This window comes from Neodiprion lecontei, chromosome 6 (genome assembly GCF_021901455.1).
Source record: "Neodiprion lecontei isolate iyNeoLeco1 chromosome 6, iyNeoLeco1.1, whole genome shotgun sequence".
Classification (NCBI taxonomy): domain Eukaryota; kingdom Metazoa; phylum Arthropoda; class Insecta; order Hymenoptera; family Diprionidae; genus Neodiprion; species Neodiprion lecontei.
The window spans coordinates 29,573,610-29,599,492 of record NC_060265.1 but is presented as its reverse complement, the minus strand read 5'-3'; the positions used below and the strand labels follow the sequence as shown (position 1 = coordinate 29,599,492).

Below are 25,883 nucleotides of genomic sequence, written 5' to 3'. Positions count from 1 at the left end.
TTATACCGCCCCTACTCCATTAACATTCTTAATACAAATGCAGAACATCGTTGTAACACGGCGCGTAACATTTGATTTAATTAATTTATGCAGAATTCAACAATCGCAATAAAAAAAACATTGTTTCATATTAGGCCTTATTATAATGATTCCGGACATGTGAAACCTGCATGAACAAATAGAGGACGGTTTTGAATCGTGTGGAAATTTTTTGGTAAAGAGCAGTCATTTTTTGTAAATAATGTGTTTTCCTAGTAAGATATCGTAGATGATCTCATTGAAATTGATTTGTTACTTCTCCTCTTTCGTCGCAGAGTTATAAGTTTCTTTCAATTGGCTTTCGGAGGTTCAGGCAATTTTTTTTGCATTCACAACCGCATCCGGGCATCTCTGGTAGCCTGTTGACAGGAAAAAAGATGGATAACTGCTCATTCTGCGCTCGCGTGTCGTTAGCGATTATTTAATTTGTGCTTTATATCAGCCTGGCTGTAATTTAAATTATAATATAAATACTGTATGTACTATATTGTTATCAATATGCTCCATAGAGAACGGATATAGAAACATTTGGCTTGACTTACATATTATCATTATCATTATCATTATCATCATCATCATCATCATCATCATCATCATCATCATCATCATCATCATTATTATTATTATTATTACGGAATAGAAGGAACGGTATTTGCATGCAGTCGCTAAAAATACTGAGCCAGCGCTGACATACGTGAGGGATTGTGCACCCTTATATAGTGTATAAAATAAATGAATAGTGAATTAGGAATGGTATGCGAGCTAACAAAAAAAAGTAAAAATTTACATTATTATTAACCTCTAAGTGGATATGAGCCAGCTCGGTATATTATATTAATGTACATTCAAAGTTGGCCCATTACCATGACCAATAAAATAAAAATTTTCATCTATTATAATTATATTACACATTTTTACGCACTCCAAATGAAGAAAAAAACAACAAAAAAACAACAAAACAAAACAATAAAAAAAAAAGTATATAAAAATTTTTATCCTCGTCATTTGTATTATAGCAACATGTGTTAAAAAAAATCCGCATTATATGTATGTAATCAAAATTGTAACTGAGAAAAACGTTAATAAAAAAAAAAAAATGAAATAAATAATTAATAAAAAAAAAAAAAGAACGGACATGTATTAGAACAACACGCCGTTCGCCTACGGTATTACCTACTCTGCTAATGTTTGCAATTTGTTCATTTACAATTATGTACAGTAGTAGCAATTTTTTATGGTAAATATGTTCTGTACTATCAGCTGCTTTTGTCGTGGTAAATACGGGATGGTTCCAGAATCCCATTTTGTAATGGGGGATGTAAAGCTCGTTAATAATAGTCGAAGGAACTTGCGGGAAGCTATGGTATAGAAATTATCTACCGTACCGACTCGATTGCCATTGTAATCCGAATATAAGGGAGTACGGCACTGTTGTTACCCCCGTGCCTTGTTTTAAAATGATACCCGTGGATTGTTGTCCCCAGAAATTTTCAGCAATCTGCAGGTTATTGGTAAAATGAAACGCGAGCGTGGGCTCTGGCATTTTTGGATATCAATCACGATCCCACCGATCTATAGATCAGCGCACGGTGCTGTTTATCTCTTTGTTTTCCCGTTTTTCGGCCTCAAGATTCTCTATGCTTGAAATTCAAATCCCACCTGCCACTTGGGCCTTGGGCCCAAAGAAAATTTACCCAGGGGTGCACATGCGGAATTTGATTTAGCTAATGTTTTTTTATTGCCAACATAATCGACTAGGGAAAAAATTAGCTGTCACAGAATCAACTTCCGCATGTGTACTCATCTTGAGATTCTTCAGTCAATGACATATATACATAGTGCGGCGTGAAAACTAGTTCCAGTCGAGTCCGCTATATTTAGGGAATTTACTAAGTCGCGAAGAATCCCCCAAGTCTGACATTGAATCAAAATTCTATTGATTTTTACGATTAGTGGCTGATTATTTAAAGTTGAGATTGTGTTTGTCTGATATGTGTACCACTGAAATTAGCAAACGAACGACGAACAATTGTCATGACAATTTATAAAACTTTAATCAGATGAAAGACTAATTGTGTAAAACTGGTTTCTCTGCCTTGACGCAACACGAGGTAATATTACGTCATACGTATCGTGCTCGAAACGAACAAAATTAAATAAACGAGAATGATAAATTCAGCTTCCCCGCCTTTGGTCGGCACACGTGCATATATATGACGCACGGCGGAAAACGTACAACGCAATCATTTATCTACTATATAAGATATGTGATGTTCAAAAGTTTGTAAACACTAAATGCAAATACAGTGAAAATATTTACGCCGTTCAACAAATTCAATTTGCTTTCCTTGGTAGTATGCTTGCCGCCAACAATGAGATGTGCTTTTGACCGATTTTTGTAGAACATTCCGGATCACTCTTGCTTCTACGTAAGTGGTGGGAGACGTATAAATACCCGGATTGGAGCCTTCCGTCGAAACAGTATAGCTATTGGATATTGAGGAGTACGGACGTCATATTGTCTAACGGAATAGTGTGAAGTGCGTATCGCGATTGCGCGGAGAGACAGAGAATCTAGCCCCACGGGAGTTGCATCACTACACGTGAAGTCGAGGGTTTCGTCTTCGATTACAATTTCTCCAAAGTCCGTCGAAATAATTGGTGAAAAATGTTGACCGCAGCGAGATTGTTGAGCCGAGGGTGCAGCGGAGTCGTTGGAGATATTTCGAGGAAGCAAAACTTCAGTACAATCTTAAAAAATGTGAGTATTTCACGGTACCGCAAATCATCCCGAAAATCATTCCCGACCCTCCTTATAACCGCGTTTTTCTAGTCCTGGCTAAACGGTCAATTCCATCTTCCATAAGGTCTTAAATTTCGATTTATTCACCGCTTCACTGTACATTCGGAATCTGTTACAATTTTTTATACCACAAACTCGATTCTTCCTTTTGCGCATTTAGTCATGTCGCGTTACTTCGAGCCGGTCGCCGCGGTCCTGCCGGTTATGTGCGTTTTTTAAAAGCCGGCATTTTTCCAGAAAATTCACTTATTCATGCACTGTTTCTTTTTTAGGCTGCCGCTCCGACCGTATCTCTCTCGCAGAGACAAACCGATCTTCACCAGTACAGATACAAGTGAGTATAATCTCATTCCTCTTAGCCTAGCTGAAAATCAGAAAATTTTATATTCATTGGCTTGTCGGAAACTTTTCCAATACTGTTGGTTTTTTAAGTTATGTAAGATTATCATGTTAAAATTTATCAGTTTACAAAATAATGTACGAGTCTTGCTCAACCGCAGGACTTGTTTGCTAGTGAAGAACCATGAACATGTATCGAACGGAATGTTTGTTCAATCATTTAGGTTGCACTGGTAGAAAAAATGATAGTTCCACACTTGGTCGACTCTCATTTTCATGAAATTTTCAAGCAAATTTCATTTTTGTAGCCCAAATAACTGTATCTAGCTGCTTGTTAGATATTTGCAATAGCCAAATATATGAACAGAACTTGATTTCCTAATCTCATGCAATATGTAACATTATGTTCACATGCGAAGCAATACAGAATCTAGAAAGCTTTTACAATGAACAATGATTAAAATGACTTCTGTTGCTTTGATTATAAATAAAAAAAACTTCATCATTTCAAAACAATGAACCTAAATTAATGGTTCCTTATAATCGTTACACAGATCGGAAGGTGTAAAAGGTGCGGTAATCGGTATAGATCTTGGCACAACGTTTTCTTGTGTAGCAGTAATGGAGGGTAAACAAGCAAAAGTAATCGAGAATGCTGAAGGTTCCCGCACAACTCCATCCTACGTTGCATTCACCAAAGGTTTGTGAATAACCATAAGTAATACCTCATTTTCTATTTAAATCAGTAACAATTTTGAGTTCCTTAACCGCCAATTAACACATATTTAATTAAAACTTGAAATAAATCTACAGAAGGAGAACGCCTCGTTGGTATGCCAGCCAAGCGCCAGGCCGTTACGAATTCTGCAAATACTTTCTATGCAACAAAACGTTTGATTGGTCGCAAATTCGATGATGCAGAGGTGAAAAAAGAAATGTAAGTATTAAAGCGGCTGTGAAATCAATTTCGTTTTCAGCATGGTTTGCACTCTCATAGTAAATGACGATATGTTTCATTTATCAGGAAATCAGTATCATACAAGATTGTCCGTGCCTCGAACGGAGATGCCTGGGTTCAGGGAGGTGATGGAAAAATGTATTCGCCAAGTCAGATAGGAGCATTTGTTTTAATGAAGATGAGGGAGACAGCAGAAGCTTACCTGAGCACGCCAGTTAAGAACGCTGTAGTCACGGTTCCGGCCTACTTCAATGATTCTCAGAGGCAAGCAACTAAGGATGCTGGGCAAATTGCCGGCCTCAACGTTCTCAGAGTTATCAACGAACCAACAGCTGCTGCTTTAGCTTATGGCATGGATAAGACTGACGATAAGATGTGAGTTAATTATATTCGAACTAGTTTTTAAATTGTATATGCAGTAAATTTTCAATGATGTTTTTATTTTTCGTCTCTTAAAGTACAACGTACACATGTGGAGAGAATATTTCTGAGGGATTCTTGCGCTGGTCAGCGTTTAACTGCACTATTTGTTTGTATAGATTAATTCACCCTTTCTTTTTCTTATTATCAGCATCGCTGTGTACGATTTGGGTGGTGGTACCTTCGACGTTTCCATTCTGGAGATTCAAAAGGGAGTTTTCGAAGTCAAGTCTACCAATGGAGACACTTTCCTAGGTGGTGAAGATTTCGATAATGCCTTGGTCAACTACTTGGTGTCAGAGTTCAAGAAAGACGTAAGTGTACACCTAGCATTTGATATCCATTTAGTTACTTTACACTGCTCAATAATTATTCATCAGTATGAGTTACAACAGTCTGTTCATGGCAGAGATTCGAACCTTACTACATGGGATCCAAGGGTCAATCATTTTCCTGATAAGTCAAAAGCTGCTACAATTCCGATTAACTTATCAGTTACAGTACCATATTGTTTTCTTTCATCAAATTATCGGACCTGAGAAACATCATTGAATATCCACAGATTCACTGGAATAATAAAAAATCTGTATTCGGTAGCTAATCATTTATTTCCTCATTTTTGTAGCAAGGAATAGATGTAACTAAGGACGCAATGGCTATGCAACGGCTTAAGGAAGCAGCTGAAAAGGCGAAAATTGAATTGTCCAGTTCAAGCCAAACTGATGTGAATCTGCCGTATCTTACCATGGACTCCAGTGGACCAAAACATTTGAATTTGAAACTTTCGCGAAGCAAGTTTGAAAATCTAGTCGGTGACCTGATCAAACGCACACTCCAGCCTTGCCAGAAGGCCTTATCTGACGCTGAAGTGACAAAGTCTGACATCGGAGAGGTTCTACTTGTGGGAGGCATGACCAGGATGCCAAAAGTTCAACAGACTGTACAAGACATTTTCGGCCGCCAACCCTCGAAGGCTGTGAACCCTGATGAAGCTGTCGCTGTTGGTGCTGCTGTGCAGGGTGGTGTACTTGCTGGTGATGTCACCGACGTTCTTCTCCTAGATGTGACTCCACTCTCTCTGGGTGATTATTTTGAGAATATATTTTTACGCCAATGGTGCTACGCAATTTCATTTTCTTTTCAAATGATGCTTATAACTAATCTTCTCTCAGATTTAAACATGACGACAAGATTTTACTGACATTCATCTATGGTTACTACTCACTTTTTGACTATTCGCGTCCACTTGATCTCTCATTCAGCCACTCAATTTTCATTTAGGTATTGAAACTCTCGGAGGAGTCTTCACCAGATTGATCAGTCGCAATACTACGATACCGACTAAGAAGAGTCAGGTATTCTCTACAGCGGCAGATGGTCAAACACAAGTAGAAATCAAAGTTCATCAGGGTGAGAGAGAAATGGCTAATGACAACAAACTACTCGGTCAGTTCACACTTGTCGGAATTCCACCAGCGCCCAGAGGGGTTCCTCAGATCGAAGTTACATTCGACATTGATGCCAACGGTATCGTTCACGTTTCTGCAAGGGACAAGGGTACTGGCAAAGAACAACAGAGTAAGTTTTTATCTTTTGTATAATTTTTCGTTGGTTTTTACATCGAACTTGTGTGACAAGATATGATTTTACAGTCGTCATCCAGTCCAGTGGTGGCTTGAGCAAGGATGAGATCGAAAACATGGTTAAGAAAGCCGAACAATACGCTAAGGAAGACAGGATAAAGAAAGATCGAGTTGAGGCTGTCAACCAAGCAGAGGGTATCGTGCATGACACAGAGGCAAAGATGGAGGAGTTCAAGTCTCAATTGCCGGCTGAAGAGGTTTGCATATTTATTTAATCTTTCAAGATTCTCTCCCCGTTTTAGCCTATTTAAGTATTTTCACTCACTGCCACTTAAAGATAGTAATTTTTCAGCCAGTGGTATATGATGTTATAATATTTTTCGTCTCTCAAAGCTGATATGTGGACAATTTTTACTGAGATAAAGATTGGTCTTTCCAAGGTTAATTAGTGTGGTAGCAAATCATTACTAACACTTTTGATGTTATTTTCCGATTATCGCAGTGTGATAAATTGAAGGAGCTGGTGAACAAAGTCAGAGAAACATTAGCGAATAAAGACAACACGGATCCTGAAGAAATCAAGAAACAAACGAACGAACTTCAACAAGCTAGCTTAAAGCTCTTTGAAATGGCTTACAAAAAGGTAAGCATTTGTAAACCTGGATGAAAATGGGTAGAATATTTTTTTGTCAAAGTGTTTGGAAATTCATGTAATGATAAAATTGCTATATCGAGATTCTGGTTAAACATTAGGTGTGTATTACTCATTTCTATTTAGATGGCCGCCGAGCGTGAATCTAGCAGCGGTAGCAACGAGCAGAGTAGCCAGGAAGGCGAGGAGGAGAAAAAGAAGGAAGAGAAGAATTAAAGATTATAATACAAGTATACAAAGGAACCTGAAACAGCCTCTGGGCTGCACTTCTCGGCTACAGCAGTTTATCAGATGCATGAAACTCAGGAAACAAAATTGACGTAGTTTCAAAGAAGCGCTACGTTGTCTCAGACGTCATTATTTGTATTTCTAGATTATTTAGGTAGGTAGTTGTTGATTATTATTATTATTATTATTATTATTATTATTATCATCATTACTACTAATTTTCTTTTCTGACGTTCCATGATCGATAAGTGTAGTCACAGGTAGAGGTAGCGAGTCGTGGTTTATAATTATAAGACAAAACGAAAAAACAAGCTACAGCAGCTACAAGTTTTTTTTTAAAGTTGCATTTGCCAAGTAAGTAATATGCAAACAGAAGACCTTTGCTATGAAGGAATACAAATCTTTCAGGCGAAACACCGTTTAATAATTATCGATAATAATTAAAGCGACCATCTTTTAATCCTTACTGTTTCCGTGTAACACGGTCGTGAAAACTTCTCGATAAATAAAACCGATTTCAATTAGAAATAATATCAATTTAACAAAACCTTTCTCGTAAACATCGGAAAATATCTGAATGTTGGCGTTACGTTGAAATTAAATAGTTTATATACCATAGCATCGGTCGTCTGTTGGACGATATTTGTTATCACTCCATTGTATTTTATATACCCATGTAGAGAATTTTAGGGATATTTCATACATATGATTGTAATAAAAATCAAGACACAAAAACACCCATCAAGTATACACACGATTGTCGCTTGAAAAACGAAAATTATGTAAATTGTGTACATAATAATATATTAATGCCGCATGTTCCGAGGGGTTGAATGTTTGATGCATACAATGGCTGGCGTCGCTGTAGCCTGCGCGTTACTCCTTGGACCGTCTGTCTTACGTCGTTTTTCGTTACCCGCGGATATAATATCTTTACGGATGGACTTCGGACTCGACAATGCGGTGGTATTGCGGGTAGCAGAGTACTTGTTAAATGATATTTCATACATTCACGAGAAAGAGAGAGAGAGAGAGAGAGAGAGAAAGAGAAATGCGGGATCGGAGCGATATGATAAGGATAAATATGAGATCGCGAGAAGAGAGGGGAGAAAATTAGTCATAGTTCTTAACTAATAAAAGATTGAAATAAGCAGCAGCATAAACGAAAAACATCAAAATAATACGTTGACTATTATAAGAATTATATTAATTATCATATAATTATATATTATAGAAGCTAAACTATATGTATGATCCAATCCAGAATTTATTCTTTTTTTTTATTACCACCCTCTCCCCCATTCCAAAGATCCCCGATCGTATCACAACCCATAATATACATGTTACGTTGAGCTCATAAATAAAATGATCAAACTTTAATTAAAGTTTGGATTAACTTCTGTGCGTTTAATCGAATGATCACCTCTTTCGGTAATGTTAACGATTTTTATATTATCTTCAATTCTGTGTGATATGTTAATCTCGCATTGTAGCGTAACGCCATTGTTGCCTGTTTTGTCATTCATACTTCTTTAGTCAATCACGATTTATCTCTAGACAAATTGACTTACAATCAGTAAGTATCGCGATATCGAATTACCTACTCTAGTTTCTCTTTCGCAAATACTGCCACGTCTAATATTTAAGGAAGGCAAATATCTGAATTTGGCAATTCTAATTATCGTTAATTCTATACACAAATATAATTTGACGAGGCTTATGATTAACAAGATAGAGATAGAAAGTGCAGCTGTGCATGCTTTTCTTGTTTTCTATGTGATATTCAAAGTTTGCGATCAAATTGTAGCCTGTGAATTGAAAATTGCACTCAAAAGTCTTATAATATGTATACTAATTACAATATTTGTACAGATAATTCGTACAGGCGAGCCTTTTGAAATTGGTATTTATTGATTTATTATAGTCATTTGATGGTGAGCCTATATTTTCCGAGTATAGGCAGGAAGCATATTCGGGATAAGGATATAAACATGTGTCCATTGCAGACCTTTGACAGATCAAGAAATGTGTGTGCATATTTAGAATTATAAACTAAACTAATTGCAGGAATCAGAATTTTATGTGTCATTTGAAAAAAAACAGGATTTTCTTTTTCATCCAAATTCTCACACCGAATGCCTTGTTTCGGAATATCAAATATTATCTAACCGTATCGAACAAAGTATTTACTTTTATTTATGTTTTAATAGTAAAATCATGATAACACACAACTAATGTATATAAATAACATGTAAAAAGGCCAAATTAATCCTCGAATTCCTTGATAATAGTCAACAATAACAATTTTATCATGCACAAATATCGTGCGATCAATTAAAATTTGTCTCTATACAAACGGTGACCAGTTTAATTGAAGAAGGAAGTTTTCCGAACGGTGACACGTTTCCTCTATAAAAAATGGCAATAAATCACAACACAACGATTGGGCAATGATCATGATCGATTACAGTAAAATAAATCGAAGCCGAAATCTATTCCTCGACGGATTATTCTTCCGCACAGCGCGCCGCGTAGTAAATTCCTTTGGTGGTCGGCCAATATTTAAATTCCATTGTATTCATTCAGGGGGTCTAAACGTAAAGTGCCGTATTGATTATTAATCGTACAAGAGTTACATTATTTTTATAGCACGTGAACAATTGACTTGTTCTGTTTGCGATCGGTGATTTTTTAATGTCCGTGTGCAATCGGTTTAAATTTGAATCAAGGCGTGAATGATCGCCGTGTAGTATCGATTCTTCCTTGAGAGGAAACATGTAATCACCTGGAATAATAATATTGTGTAGGAACAGTGAGCGTGCTGCAGCCCGAGAAGCAGCAACGTGCGAGATAGCGGAAGGAAGAGAGATTATATTTACAAGAGTAGTGCGTACGTAGGAATAAGGTAATTGATCTTTTTTCTTTTTCTTTTGTTGTTGTTTAGGCCTATTTGCAAGGAAACGGTTTCATTAAGCACTAATATTGTAGCTTAATCGTAACAGGTAGCACTTGGAATTTATATGAAGTGCCGTTTGTTCGTTGGTTTTAATATTATTTTTTTTTTCTGATTTTTCCGTTTCGTTCCATATCTTACACACATAATTATTCTCATTCAGCCGTTCCTCCCTGTCGCAAGTAAATTTTCAACCTTCATTAAACACATATGCCTTTTGCTGTGAACGGATTATACAGGCGGTTATACTGGAGAATACATTCAATGAACAGCGGAAAATTTTTGAACGAAAACCGCGCATCTTGTGGTTATCTATTGGAGAATTACACATTAAATATATCGATTCGGAAACGAAGCAAATTTAAATATAATTAGTACAATTATAATGTTATAGTTTTCAAAGAAGCATATAGCTGCATCGTACAGTAATGATTTATTGTGTATTAAATAGGTGTATACACTAACGAGAAATTGTGCCGCGGGCCTCTAGTGTAACGCAGTATTTGCGATTTGTATTTTTCATTTCTTTATATATCATATAAGCTCGATTGCCCAATTAAATAATCAACAATTGGAAAAGTATAATGTACGGCGAAACCGCGGATAGATATATAGTTGCAATAGGGAGGTGTCATAAATTGTATTAATGTATGTATATTGTATATGCATAGGGATGTAATGTGTTATGGTGGTTACGGAAAGCAATCTCTACACTTTCGAGATTACATCGCACCGTACAATACATATAATAATTAATAATGGGTATTTGAAAAGTATTACAATTAACAATAAACTGTAACGCATGAGTCAGCCGCTATCAATTATAATATTAGACGTGAATACTATCATACCGCATATACGTTTAGTATGTATAATTAGATATTTGGTTTTACGTACATACAGTGTAAATGTATACCTATATACACACACATCATACCGAATCTCTTCTCTGCACTACAGCTTTTTTTCCTCCTCTTATTTCTTCAACTCGTACAAAATATATAATATTTAACAATTAGTTAGAATATCTTTTCGTAATCACCACAAAATCATTATACAATATTGATAGATCATACACCAATTGTTTCGTCAGCTTCCCTCAATTTCGAATTAATTATCGTTCGTAGTTTATCTGTATGCGTAATTGGGTGGTCCTTATTTAGGGCTCGGATGAATTTTTTGTCATTCGCCCATCCTAAAGCGTCCCCAAATAATTGAAAAACAATAATATGCATTTTGTCTAGATTTCATGGCTTGATAATGTGAATCTTTTATCAGATAGCTGGACCAATGAGCAGTAAAATTTTGCAGTTGCAGAATATTTTTAACGTTATTACGCTTACAATAAAATATATACTGAGAACGTGGCCGAAACACGTGTGTGAAAAGTGGAGTAATTGTTTTTTAATTATTTGAAGTTGATTTGGAGGGCAGCTCGGAAAAATTTCGCCGACACTTTGAATAAGGACTACCCTAATGTGTATAACACACGCCTCATCCGTATGCGACGTAGTCGATCAAAGTTCACGAATATTGTACGGTAGATATTGACACGCTGGCAAAAAAGGTGAATTTTTTTTTATGATCGTCGTTTATTTTTTTTATGTAATTTGATGTACGTTCCGTTTGTTCTTTGCGTTATTGGCGGAAGAATTTTAAGACGTTTTCACCCCCGGGTAAATTTTCGTGGCAAGACCTCGGCCACAAGAAGCCGTGTTATATATAGATCCTGTAGTTTACCTTTATCGGCGAGATCGGTTCAACGCGCACATATCCCATAAGCCATAGAAATCCCCATCGGGGTGACCGTCTTTAAAAGTCTGATTCCGTCAACGTATACGTATATGTTATATATGTACGACTAAAATTAAAATTTTTTTTTCCTCTCTTTAATAATATATATTTCACTAGAGTTTTTGTAAGGTTTTAAGTCAGGTAGTATCACAGCTGGCCCCCGATCGTTTAAAATAAAAACGGGGGCCTTTGGGGAGCCCGTTTCGCCCCTCCCTTTGCCGCCCCGAAAATCGCTACGCCGCGCCGCTGGCCCCTTGAACAGCACAGTCAGTCCCCGAATTATTATACATAACAATATAATAAATATATTTCGATAGCTAAAAATGTAGAAAAAATTATACAATGCCTATCTAACTATTTATCTATCTTCTATTACATGTCTAACGCGACTAATTTATATCAGTGTCTCTTTTTAGATCAACATATGCAAATGTATGTTGTATATGTATACGTCGATCTAGGGCGGCGGGGCTCCCTCTGCGCGGTAAATACATTTCATATTATTAATCAGTTAATATAGTAACGTTGAGATTTGTTTTTCTTTTTTTTTTTTCTTTTCATCAGATATTCAATCTTATTCAAATATATATATGAATATATATATATATTCATTTTTATATTAGGTATATTTATTATACGAAAGATGCATGTCGTAAGATTCGTGCGAAACTCGACCAATTGCGTTGAGCACTTGCCAATTTGTATATATATATATGTATATTACTCTTTTTGATAACTCTTGCGAAACCGAGGTTTCTTTTCATTCTAAGCATTTTCGTGCGAATAAAATAATGCCGCGAATATTGCAAAATGCCGTTTGAAAGGAAATTAACATGTTGATAAATTTGACATTTGAAACGATTACATGATATTAGTATTTGTCTGTAGGCAATCAGTTTTTTTTTCTGTAGTGAAATTTAAACCATCACGTTACAGCGACTTTGCAAAATCTTTCCAAAAACGTCCGACAGTAAGAAGAGAAAAAAGTTTTCCACACATTTTTTCACGTTGATTTTGTCTTGAGAGTTAGGTCATCGCTTAAAATCCACTCGTTGAAGCTTCGCATCTTTGAATTTAGCCAATCATTTCAACGCTTCAATTCCTAGTACTATATTTATATGATATGAAGAGTTTGAAGAGTAACGAAGACCTTTCAAATTTCCCGTAAATATTACATTTATACAATATCTATACATGTGTTATATACGTACAGTTAAACATACTTATTAACTCGAGTTATTCGCACGAAATCAGAATTAACTGCATCCCTACAAGTTAGCCGATATCTTACGAAGATGTTATACAATATTTTATGTATGTACTTATGGTACGTATTCGTAATTTCTTTTTTATTTCTCCTTACGTTTTAGTTTTAATTTCGTTTTCTGACTTCTTAAACTTAAATTATACCAAGTACTACGTAATTCAAGGGCGAGGGTGGAATGTTTTATTCTCCGAATGCTACCGCTGTCAAATGTGCCAAGCGCAAGCCGCGGGTTACGTATTTTATAACAAGTGTTTCTCGTCTATATATTATATTTTACTCACGGTTATGTTGTAGATATATATACATACATATATATATATATATATATATATATCTTATGCCTTCCCTCGTAATTTTTTTTCTTCCCAAATTTTCCGTACATCCGTTTAATTAATTAGTTCGATATACACGTAATCCTAACTGTAAGTAAAATCGCGTGCGTCGAATAACGAGCTTTATAGGTATGTATATAATATAATAACGTAACATAATAACCGTAAAATAATATGAAATTATACGACAAACAATTAGTTTCTACCGGCGCTGAATTCCGTTCCGCCGTCACCTTCGTTGCTGTCCTCGACCGAGGGCGCGCATACGGTTTCCTTTTCGTCTTCCCTATCGAGGTCGGTGACGCATCGTGATTCCTTGTCTTCGGTCCGAGGAACGCGACGGTTGCCGTTGACGAGCAAGACGGGTTCGTCGTTCGCTGTGCCGGGGTCTACGTCCTCCTCGGAGGCGTATTTGTTCGATGTCGGTGGTGCGGAAGAATCGACGGGCGAGCCGAGAACCGGGGTCGGTATCGCGACGCGATCCTGATCCTCCTCCTCCTCCTCCTCCTCCGCATCCTCCTCCTCCGCTTCCTCCTCCTTCTCGTCGCAGATCGCGTCCATTACCACCCTGTGTTTCAGCTGTCTGACAGCGTTCTCCAGGTTCTCTCTGAGGAAGAGGTTTCCCTCGCTTTCCGGTTCCTCCCATCCCTCGGGCGTGAAGATCGCCCTGGCCGTTTGGTAGAGCTTTCGGAAGCCCAGCTTTGTGTAAAGGCTCCGGCTCGCCTCGTTCTCCGGCCTTATGAATACGAAGGAGTTGTAGCCCCGGTCGGCCACCGCCTTGATCAGGTACCTCGCGAGCTTCGTGCCGTAACCCTTCCGCCGGAACTCGGGCCGCGTTTGCATCGAGAACATCGCTCCGTAGTAGGACTGGACCATCCAAGCGGCGAGTCGATCACCCGCGAACACTCCCGCCGCTGGGAGGGTCTTTATAAGTCGTAAAAAAAGCTCGTGGCACTCCATGTCGTTCGCCGTGTAAAGCTCGTGGATTCCTTCGGCGTGTTCCGGCCTCAGCGGCTGGACCCTGACGTCCGTCTGGCTCTCCTCAGCTTCCTCCTCGATCTCCACGGTCTTCTCGGGCTCCTCGCACGCCCAGATATCACCCAGGACTCGGTTCACCGTTCCCGTACCCTCGTAAAGCCGCACCAACTCGTCGACTATGTCGCAATGCGTGAAGTTTATGTACAAGGGACGCGACCAGTCCAACAACACGTCTTCCGTTCGCAGGAGCTTCAGCAACTCCAGTCTGTCGCCGGGACAGAAGACTCCCACGCTTTCGTAGAGAGTACCGTGGGGCTGGGGGAAAGAAGATTCGATCGATCAGACAATCTTGCACAAATTATATCCGTCAAGTAATTTTCACAACCATTTACAGTCGCGTGCGGACGTTGCGGAGAAACATTGAATTGTAACTGTCTTACGAAATTACAGTGGCATTGTTCTTATCGGCACAGGGTTCATTGAATCGTGTCGATTGCAGGAGATTGGATCGTGCAGAGTATAATGCTCGTTGTTTACGTTATGGTGAAGAATTTTATCGCGCAATCTCTATATACCGCATATATATATAATTTTAACGAGCAAGTTGATTCCAGCAGAGCTTGAATCGCAAGTTCTACGGGGTTGATTATTATATCCTACATCGACTGAAAGCTCCGTATCCGTACGCTTTTACATAAATGTAGTCTTACATGCACGGAATATCCAAAATCGCGTTTAGAAAATTGAGAAAAAGCAATTTACTTACAATTAGAATCTCATCGATTATAGTTACGACATATATTGTGCGAATAATCAATGCGTGCGAACTTCGCAGCGAAATAGTATGTATGCATATATAATCCAAGCTTTATATGTGTTCGCGGTTGGTAATTATCGGAATTGACTAACAGAGAGGCGGAATAAAATTGCGGGGTAAAAGTTTGAGGCGCGGAATTATCGGCCGGCAGGGTTCGTTTTGCGGATATGCCGGCACCCTGGACTCTTTCCACTTTGCAGGTGGAATGCGGGGGCGTTCAGTTTGGCGAGATGTTGGCCCCGAGCCAGGCCGGGATGTGGGCCACCACCCCCCTCCACCCCCATGTCAAATCCTCCGCCCGTCCATCTTCTCCTGGGACTTCAAACCGTAATACGCGTGTTCGAATTTCGAATGGCCACCTTTGATTTGTATACGTCGACGTTTTCTCTTGCCTGTGAGTTACCGTTTGCGTTTGACGTGTACAAAAGTCAATTCGCCACTGATCCTTGCCTCCTCCTTCAGGATCGTGAAAATCGATGGATCAATTCATTCTTGCTACACTTTCGTACAGGCTATCAGTTTTCTGTTTTTTTTTTTTTATTTTATTTTCTCTCATTGACACATCCTAGCGAAGCATTTGTTTGAACCCTTCTTTTCAATTGGTTGAGCTTTCGCAGAGCTTTCGTATTCTGCGGGAAAGGATCGCTGTAATTCCGACGCGAAAAAGGGACTGCAAATCATCACGCGAGCGAATACATGTATGTACATAAAAGGGTGATAGTGCAGAAGTGCCGTTCATTACATGCTTCGCGTTAACGTTACCGAAATCACTGCCTTCTACGAGGATGTAGAAGGGACGCTATGACGGTGCGATAAAAGTCGGTGAATTGTGAAGTGTTGAAAGTGAAAATGGGAGCGAACGCTTGTCACGGTAGGTTCATAACATTCAAGAACATCGGAGACGACGGTGATCATATTTTGCAACGTAAAATTGCCGGGGGAGAAAGCGGTGGTAACGATCAAAGGTGACAACCCCGGGGAGCTTTGAGTTTAAGTAAAGCTGCGACCCGGTCAGCGCTGAAAGCGTCTGATGCCGAAGGCAGTTTCTGAAATTTACCATTTGCTCAGCCTCCAGCCGTTTTGGGGGTCCCCCGACAGTTTTCTGATATCGTATTCCGGAGAATAGTTCACCGTAAGGTTATACTTACGGACAATGTCATTCCTGGGAAGTGGAGGCAGATTGGGGACTGCTTTGGCCAACCGTCTGCCACGTAAAAATGAAATTCCCAGACTCGTTCCTCCAGGTACGTTAAAAGAGTTTGATGAAACTGAAATATATTCAAGTGATCAAAGTTAGCACTTGGTATTTTAACCTGCGGAGGTATGTTCAAGAAAAAGGGTTCAATAAACGTGGAGTTAGGAATGCGTCAGTGGTACTAAAAAATTACTAACGATAAGCTAGAATTAGTTTCCATTCAGTCTGCCAAATTTAAATGCTCTGTGTTAAAGGCTAATCATTTTAGTTGACGTTCTTTGTCTAGTTCGTGTCTCCCGGAAGCCTTGAAAGCTCTCCGAAAATTGTAAGGCTGAGCAGTAATCCATTTTTAAAACAACTATACCGCCTGAATAACGCTGACTCGGTACATTGCAGTGTTTATTTGTCATTAGTGTAAGTCCATACCGAATCCCTAGTTAAATTCCAGCAATTTATGCATAGGTATAAAGCTCTTTGAAGTTTCCGCGAAATTTTCAAGCGCTTTTACCCGAGAGTGAATTTGTCTGCTGTATTTTTCTTAGATTAAATAATTAGTTCGTCAAAGGCAGTCAGTGCTGCATAATCAGTGAATATTTTCCATAGCGATAAGTTTATCATGGCTTATTCTCTGCTGTTAATTATGCCTAATTTTACGAACAACTCTGGGCAATTTGACATATCGGATTCGCCGATGTTTATTCCGTGGCATTGAAAATTACGTGAAACGAATGTTACCCAAGTCAGTCGTACAAGCCACACCCAAGGCATACAAGCAGAGACCGATCAAGAACTGAAATAATCACATGATTGCCGGCGGTAAAAAGCGAGAGGAAAGAAAAGCTCGGAGAACGATAAATTTATTCGGCCAAATAAGAGTAGAAAAAAGAATAAAGGATCAACAATTGGAGCATACTTTACGTATACATCCACGTGTTTCGCAATTACTTTACACAGCGAGATTTAAGCTGTGAGCCGAGTGAAAACGTCGAGGGGTTGATGTCTGCGGGTTTTTTTTATCAGGCGATAATTTACTGCGGAGGTTCTTGGACAAAGTTCAAGGTTTTGTCTAAAGAGTGAACGTGCGATCTGCTACGACTCTGAAGCTTGCAGCCCGGGAATACTCGCGTTATAAATTTCATTGTCAGACTAGAAATCAGATTTCTTAGATGCGTGTATAAAATTTTTTTTTACTACAGATAAAATTGCTGATGTTTTTTTACGAGCTCGGGTTGTGAGAAGGAAAAAGAACGTCCTAGGCCCGTGCCTTAAGTTCGAAAGTTCATCTTGCTTCGAACTAATTTGCATTTAATTTGAAACCCCCGGCGGACGTGGAGGCAGCAAAGGCGGTGTCGGTCCCGTTTGCGAAAGAGAAAAACACTCTCAATAAAATTGGTCTTCAAATCGCCCGGGCTGCAGCCCGTGCCGAAAAGGTCGTTACCATATATACGCGTGTTTTCACAGACACGTGAATCAGCATACGAATATATTGCCATGTATTACAGAAATAGCGATTTCACAGCCCAGCTTGCAGCTTCTCAAAAATTCACCCTCTCAACCCTTGACGCAACATTTTTTAAATCGGGAACAATTCGCAGGGCAATTTATATACGATGAAAAATATGCGCTCGGTGCTGAGGTTCGAACTTCGAGCTTAAGGAATCTTTATTCCCGTGAGTTTAGGGATAATCCTGAGAAGGTTCCTCCGAGTGACGTGCACGAAACGTTGGAAAACAGACTGGCGCCTGAACGCGTAGTTTGACGTGGTAACGCAAAATCGATTTTTTCCCTTCGTGTAATTGCATAATATGTACGTATACCCAATGCTGAGCAGTTTATCGTCGTGAACCGCATGCAGCTGCGGCTGCAATGAATTGCCGCAGGTATTCGTTATGGAGAGAAGCTGGAACGAGAGGGAGGAATGAGAAGGACCGAGGGTCAGGGTCACCTTGAATGCAGGTAAACATTTTTTATCACATCATCGCGTTAATCAATGAAGCTTGCATGTTCGATATCACTAAAAGCACAAACTCTACATGACGGTTTCCAAGAGCTATTTTCGGCCCTCGGCTTTTCACGGAACCCGTTTAGTCTTTGGGCTTGGGTTCGGGTACACGCCTCTGATGTTTCGGTACGTTGATATACTTTGAACTCGTTACCGGTCAATAGCTTTTCCCCAAACCACGATAAGTACACCGATACACTCGATATTGGCTGTTAAATACTCCCATAAATTGGTTATGTCGTCTAAACGGTTGCTAAAAGTCGACGGTATAAAAATGACGGAAGCTCGCATGGTTGCGTACAATATTATTTATGCAACGCGGTCTTCCAAACAAATATAATAAATATGGTATAAACTGTACTTTACGTTTTCTATTCTTTTTTTCGTGTACACCTATAATGCTTGTTATTCTTCCAGCTGTTGCTCGTATTTTTTCCGTGTTCGTTAATTACTGTATACGTACAGTTCGTGCACCTCAAAGCTCGCTGAGCAGACTGCCGCAGCTTTGCCCATTCCTATAGTAAAAGAATTGTTAGATTTGAAAAACCCGTTGAATAAATACGTCCTAACAGAATTTTTGAACATGTACCGCGTTATACGTGCCGGCACACGAACGAATCACGAATATCGCTATGCGACGTAAATACGTTGCAGCTAAACATTTGAACTTTTGTACGACGTAAAATCGCCGACTCCCTGTAATCGCACCCCTGCGTAAAACCGGACGACGTGTACGTAACAAAAGAATAAGAATGATAAAGAAAGAAACTTCGGGAACGCTGTTATTAAAGTTATTCCTCGAGTTGTTGTTAAAGCTCGTTGTTTCGCGCGGGCTGTTGAATCACGCGATCAAAGCACAATTCGCACGAGCTCGGGGCAAGGGGGGGCTTGTCGACGTTGTGTCGTAACCGCAAGAATTTTCAGTATCGTGTAAACGATCGATCATTGTTATTCCCATATCGGCACCCAACAAGGTCTAACGTTATCCCAAAAGTTGAAAGATGAAAAGCGTCATCGTCGTCCTCCCCTTCGCAGCTCGTTTCGAAAAGCCGCGACGGGTTTCGAGGGATTCTTTCTTTCTTCGTCCCGGATCCCTCAGGACCTCGGATGTCCTGGGGAAGTGGAGGCGACCTTGAAAAGTGCGGCAATGTCGGGGGTAAAGACAGCAGTACGGCATTGCGGTGACCCACATATACCAGCTGGACTATTTCAGCCTCGACTGCCACACGCAACTTTGATCTTATTGCGGCTACGTGCCGCATATTTGAATCGCGATTTAATACGATACGCACACCCCGAGCTGATAATCGGCCCGAGTCCGCCTCGTGTCAACGATCTAATAATTCCGCACTCCAGCCGTGTCGAATGTCCCCGGATCACGACCAGGAGCCTCCCTCCTCCACCTTTCAACATTTTCCACGAGGCAAATTTTCGATTCAATTATGCTCCGTGTACGTGGCTCGTACCCGATTCTTCGGATCAATCTTCCGCGCAGCGATGAGCGGCTCGCATGACTCTTGAGCCAAGTCCGTCGCATCTTCACCGCCACCGAGACGGGCTTCTTGAATTATGATGTTTTACGAAAGTAGGGGTATTTGCCCGGCAGCTATCGAGCGAACCGGTCGACTACGAGTATAATGTCTATTATCGGGGCGGAATAGTGTACCCTGGATAATATTACAATGGTATATAGCGCGATGCGAAGCCATAGGAAAGCTGATGGCGAGCGACACCGAACCGTCCGCAAATCACAATGTTGCGCGAGAAACCGTCGGCGATGACAACACGAGCGAAATTGCATCCCTGCTCGGGTGATGATTAGCTAAGGCTTGGGAAATCGGGACGAGAGACGGAGAAAAAGCTTCATTTTCTCAGTATCAAGACAGCGGGATCTAATAGAGGGAGAGAAAAGACATGGAAAATCCAATTCCGTCGCTTCGGGAAAAACATATTTATTTATTTATTTATTCATTTATTTATTTATTTATATACTTATTTCAAAGCCAAATGGACGGTTTGCCAGTTCCGGGCAAATCAAACTTTTCTGACTCGTCTGAATATCAGTATCGGTGAAAAGCGCGGTCAAGCTTCAATCTGTTTTCTGCCGTTTGGGAATTGCGCATCGAATTTATTCAGTGATTCATCCTCCAGTGGTGGCCGCTTGTATTAGAATCTCCGGCTAAGCGATGAAACTCTGGAAAGCTTCTGCATGAGTGATCTATGCGAGATCGTGGCGGCTGACCTGCAGTGATCATACGTATCGAAAACCGATGCAAAAACCAGCGGAATCGATTCATTGGAGCATAAAACGGAAAGAAGACGACACGGTGCAGGTGAGCAATTATTTAGGCAGCATTTCTTTTCACATTTTCTCCCGAAATTTCACGGCTATGAGGATTTTGTTCAGGAATTTGGGAATTTATTATTTTTCCGAGAAACAGTTCGTCAACCAGAAAATACGCGATCGGCAATTAACCATTGCTCGATTCACCTCTAAGGCGAAAAGCCGTGCCAGATCGATCAAGTCACAGTGACTGTAAAACCGTCCAGTGTTCGCCCGCAATAAATAGATTAAGAGATTACAGAGTTATTCGTGAAATAGTATAGAATTATCGCACGGTTAATTATAGAATTATATGGTTAATATGTCGCATAAAAATATGAGTAACTACAGTACGCCGCGAGGTCTAAAATGCTTTACGAGTTGAAATTCGCAACCTTAAAAATTCTTGCTCAAACTTCTGTCTCCGGCGAAGATGGTATCCAAGCAGTTATTAATTATAATATGAAGCTGAGTAGTTAATAAAGTATAAATCGGCGCATACCTTCAGAGATTCGGGAAGATATCCGGTGAGGAAGTCCAGAAGTTGAGGCAGTTCTTCGGGATGAAGTAATCGGAAGTTTCGACCGCGTTCCTGAACCGCCTCCTCAGGACGCTCCATACTTCCACTATACTGAAATGGAATGAAATCTGTTTATCTTGAAAATAATATCTACTTTCGCGTGTCTGCGCCGTGTGATGGGATTTAAATAATTGGGGGAGAAGACCGCGTCAAGATACGACTGTATCATACCCTCCTCGTCGACGCTTCGATCTTGTATGCCTACAATTGGTCGCCTACTCATGAATCCCAAACTCCCCTGATACAAACGCACAAATTACGTCTTTTGTCGCCGTGGCGTTGTCGGTTTAAGTCGATATCCGTAATAGCAGACTGCGGGTATCGGAACTTGCCCATCGTGGACGCCTCGTTTTATCGCAGCCAAAAAGAGAAGATGAAAAAGAGAAAGGAAAACAAAAAAACGAACAATTACCCCCGTCGTAAAAAATTATTACCTCTCGTTAATTGAGAAAACGAACTTTTCACCTGAAATGGGTATCGTTAAACTCAACACCGTATCGCTATGTCTATATCCAACAGCTCATTTTGTCAGCACTTTCATATCCGCACGTCACTAGCATCATTTTTTCTCAATTATTCTTACGAAATATTTCATAGGTTGTAAACTCGGTCCTCCATCTGTTCGAGTATTCGAAGTGATTTAATCTCGCCTACGTAGATAGATAAATTGATGAAAAGTTTTAATTGATCCTAGAGCAGTAGCTTCCTGAGGACCATAAGATACAAAGGTTACAACAAATTTTCAATCGTATGTGTACGCGCATCTACAAGTGATTGACATAAATACTATAGTCATTTCAGGTGTTGCGTGATGCAGGACGCTTGAGCCGTTCAAGGGGACCGGTACCAGTTAACTTTGACGTTTTCGATTTGATTTTATTAGTATTTAGATAAAAACGATCAATCACGCGAATGAAGATACTTTCCTTGGCTTCGTGACGCAATTTTCAAGTCTACGACTGGTCTGATTTTGTCTTCTCACAAGGTATAAGTGTCAGTCGTTCCGGCAGAATAAGAGCGGAACAATCCAACTGGCAATCTGTATACATTCCAAAAAGCTGTAACACGTATCGTCAATCGCCGATGATCAATAAACTATCAAGATTTTTATAGAGCTTTAATTCGGCGCGATTTTACTAATGAAAACTCGGTCGTTCCGGCGAAGTGAAAAGAGTGTATTCCTGTCGTGGTGTAGAAAGCAAAAGCCCCTTGATCGATCCCTCAGGTACGAGTATGTAGAGAAATGTTGCAGGGGTGCGAAACACGCGATTCGCAGAGGCATTCGTACCGTCGCGAGATGATTCCACCTATTTTTCAATGGCTAATCTACGCAGCAGCGAAATCGGCGTGGAAACTAATCACGTGAAATTTTCACCGGCAACAGAGAGGGTTGCCTGTCCAGTATCCGTTCTAAACGTTTATCGATTCGAGGCGAGGTGCAGCAGCAGCGGCAGTCTGGCCAGCTCTAACCTTTGCGAAAAACGTATTCGCACACCATGAGGAGCGAAGAGGAGACGAGAGGACGAGAGCGTCACGTGCACCCTCCTCACACGATGGGGATGTTCGTTTCGGCGTGAGCGCAGACCAGCGAACATGCACATGCTAGTGGTAATTGTTGTTAAAAAATTTTCCCGTAGATTATGGAGAAGCGTATTGGTTCTTCAGCCCTCTGTAAGCTCGTTTCGGCCGGGCTTTAATCAGCTTTGAAGAGAATCTATAACACCGGTGTTATTAATTAGACCGAATAATCGATCGGAGACCAAAACCCCGAAGATTACGAGGTGCTTTATACTTTGGGAAGAAGAAAAGAATATAAAATATTCGTGTAACAAGCTGATAAGTAATCGGTTCGAGCAGCGTGATCCTCGCGTCCTCGTTCTAGCTCACATTTAATGTAGGTACTTGTTTTGAAACGTGATACTGTGACTTGCGCAACATGCGGAATTGAAATTTATACTAATAATAATAATTTTGTACTAATCTAGTTATATTTTCACGTGAGTTAGATTTTCTTCGCCGAATCTCTAATCAGAGCTTTTATTCTCTTTATAATTGGGTTTTATTTTCATCGAGCTCTGCGAGTCGTCAAGCAATGGTTATATTCGCACTTCCAGTATCGTGTTTAATTCTTGAGTAAATTTTCGATCATCCATAATGGATAATTTATTGCAGGTGATTTTGTCCTCGTCGTTTTGAAATTCGCAAAGGTGAGTGTCTTCCCACACATGTCCTAGAGCAATCTCTTTTTCAGTTATTACTATTATTCTACTTTACGATATGCTGAATCAATTTGAATATAAAATTGTGAAATAGATATTAAATTCGTTCGAACATCCGGCTAGTCTCACGGGATTTCAAACTCGTCCGCGAAATAAACTCGGTGAAGTAGCAAGTTTGATAAGAATGGCGACGGTGTCCGTGAAGATTTTTAATCCAAAAAAAAGTAAGCGCGGTTTTTTTTCCGTTGTCGAACATGCGACATCGGCACCGCGGTCGAACAGCTGGCGCTATATAACATAGTCAGCTAGTTACATAGCTGTCAAAAGCTCTGAGCTTTCTCCGGCCGGCTTGAATGGCATGAATATCCCTTCGATCATTGGAAAAATAGAAGTACAAAAACCCGAAGGATGGGGATCAATAAAAAACTGCACCCGATTGAAACATCCTAATAACAGCGTCGCTCGTATGTACAAGTAAACTGGATGATTTAAACCGAGACAGATCGCTGAACAGATAAACTGCCGACAATAATTATATACGCGTAGGGAGGGAAATTGTAGTTATAAGGGCTTTACAGCCGTATCGATTTACCTGTGATTAATAGCTGCGATGCGTAAGCGATATAAATTTTGCGTTAGTGTGTAATATACGCGTACGGTATACCGCAGGCAACAGGGAAATTGTCCTGGAATGGGATTTCCCGTTGCTGAGAAAATATCGGCCGTGGCCACCGCGACGAACACGGCTCTCTTACTCGACGTCTCGTGCTTTTCCCTTCCTCGGTTTCCCCGCAGAAAAACTAATTTACCCCCAAGCCGAAAACGGCCGAACACCGGGCGAGGAGTGAGACGGATACTGCAAGCTCGACGACGGCTTTTGCGACTAAAACCACGTCCCGACAGTCGCGTTCAGGGATTGTTACAACGGAGCCATGCGCCCGCGCCGCCCCCAGGACCCGCACTGTCGCCCCTGACCTCCTCTGCCTACCCCCGAAGTCCTCCAGGCGTACGATGTCAGGGCGCAGAATCGCGCCCCACACTGCAGTTCTAATCGCAACGCCTGCGCCTGCATCCTCCTTATTACTCGAGACTCGAGAGAGCTCTCCTTACAGACATGGAAATACCTCCTTTCCACCACCTAATATCCTTGGCCGTTTCAACTTTTGGACACCGTTCCTCTTCGGCTGATCGTAACGAATTCATCAATCGTGATATAACGCTATTGCTTCGTATAGAACGCCGCTTGAAAAATTAAAAAGTGCGCTCCAGTCGGTACGCCGTTTACATTGCATGCAAAAAGAAAGAGTTACATACAGATATTATATTTTAGAGCTCATCTTGGAGATTGGATTTGATCGAAAATTGTGTTTCAACGTGTCTCGGTACTCGGGCCACCTTCCAGTTCTTTGACAGCGGTGTAGCTAATTTCCCTTGGATCCTTGGCTTCTTGTCATAGTCTCGATTACTTTGTACAATTTGACAGGATCTTATCACGAAAATTTTCACAAATATAACTACGCACGATGATTTCGGGCTTAACGGCGTAAATCCGATTGGTACAAGCGTCGACGTTGAGCTTGAGATTGTGAAATGGGAACGTTTGTTTCCACGCTAAAACGGTATTCTTCCGAAAATTATATGTCTTCTGATAATTCTTCTTCATGATCGATATAAATATATTACAAGCATGAGCAAAGGACACGGGGTTACAAGAACTGAATTCCCTTAATCACGTTAAACCGATAAATTACCTTTCAAACAATACGTGAAGCAAATCGATCGGACACAAAGCACCGAGTTTCGGTGTTGGACAAATATTTGCAATATCAAATAATCAGATGACGTAGTAACGATTCTGTTCAGTAGATATTTCAATTGTCTGGCACTTGATAGAGCTGTCAAGAGCAGCTTTTACCTCTACATAATCATTTAACGAGGATGCGAATCCCCCGATTTTGTATCAAAGAGACAAAGGGGCATACAGGATAAATCGCCGAGGGTTGCTGCGCGACGATGTGTGTAAGAAGCCTGCCGAGATGTCCAGATATACGAGGCAAATTACAGATATTATACATACACGTGGAATGGATTTCGCGTAAACACCTGCGCGGTACGGGATTGAATCGCAATGTGAATACCTGTGCATACACGCATATTACGCACCCCTTCGGACTCGTGGAGTGGCACAGGCGTCGGCGTGGGTCGGCGTAAAGCTCGCAGCTTCTTTCCCGGCCTCGGGCATCGATTCGCCTCCGGTCCCCTGACAACCGCGGGAGAGACAGAGAGGAGAGTGGAGAGAGAGGAGAGAGGAGAGAGGGGAGGAAATCCACGGGAGGAACTGAGAGGGGGTGAAATTTGGCCGCCGGGTTCGGCCGATGTTCGTCGTGTGCACGTACAGCGT

At 40.4% G+C, this 25,883-nt stretch overlaps 3 protein-coding genes across 3 annotated transcripts in view; 2 read left to right on the top strand and 1 right to left on the bottom strand.

The window, feature by feature from the left end:
• The first annotated feature begins 2,522 nt into the window (after positions 1-2,522).
• On the top strand, positions 2,523-8,418 carry LOC107220664 (heat shock 70 kDa protein cognate 5). The gene is made up of 11 exons (XM_015659339.2): positions 2,523-2,800; positions 3,115-3,176; positions 3,736-3,881; positions 3,995-4,118; positions 4,206-4,514; positions 4,711-4,873; positions 5,185-5,641; positions 5,841-6,137; positions 6,212-6,399; positions 6,645-6,785; positions 6,921-8,418. The coding sequence occupies exons 1-11, from the start codon at positions 2,708-2,710 to the stop codon at positions 7,008-7,010; spliced, it is 2,070 nt and encodes a 689-aa protein (XP_015514825.1). The 5' UTR covers positions 2,523-2,707; the 3' UTR covers positions 7,011-8,418.
• LOC107220663 lies at positions 7,944-24,431 on the bottom strand. The gene is made up of 4 exons (XM_015659338.2): positions 24,075-24,431; positions 21,186-21,314; positions 16,312-16,431; positions 7,944-14,661 (listed from the first exon to the last, which is right to left on the bottom strand). The coding sequence occupies exons 2-4, from the start codon at positions 21,300-21,302 to the stop codon at positions 13,564-13,566; spliced, it is 1,335 nt and encodes a 444-aa protein (XP_015514824.2). The 5' UTR covers positions 21,303-21,314; positions 24,075-24,431; the 3' UTR covers positions 7,944-13,563.
• LOC107224648 (transmembrane protein 230) overlaps positions 8,570-25,883 on the top strand; it is a 32,919-nt gene continuing 15,605 nt past the window's right edge. The window contains exon 1 of the mRNA XM_046743267.1: positions 8,570-9,927. The gene's annotated coding sequence lies outside the window, so the exon portion shown is untranslated. The remainder of the gene's footprint in view (positions 9,928-25,883) is intronic.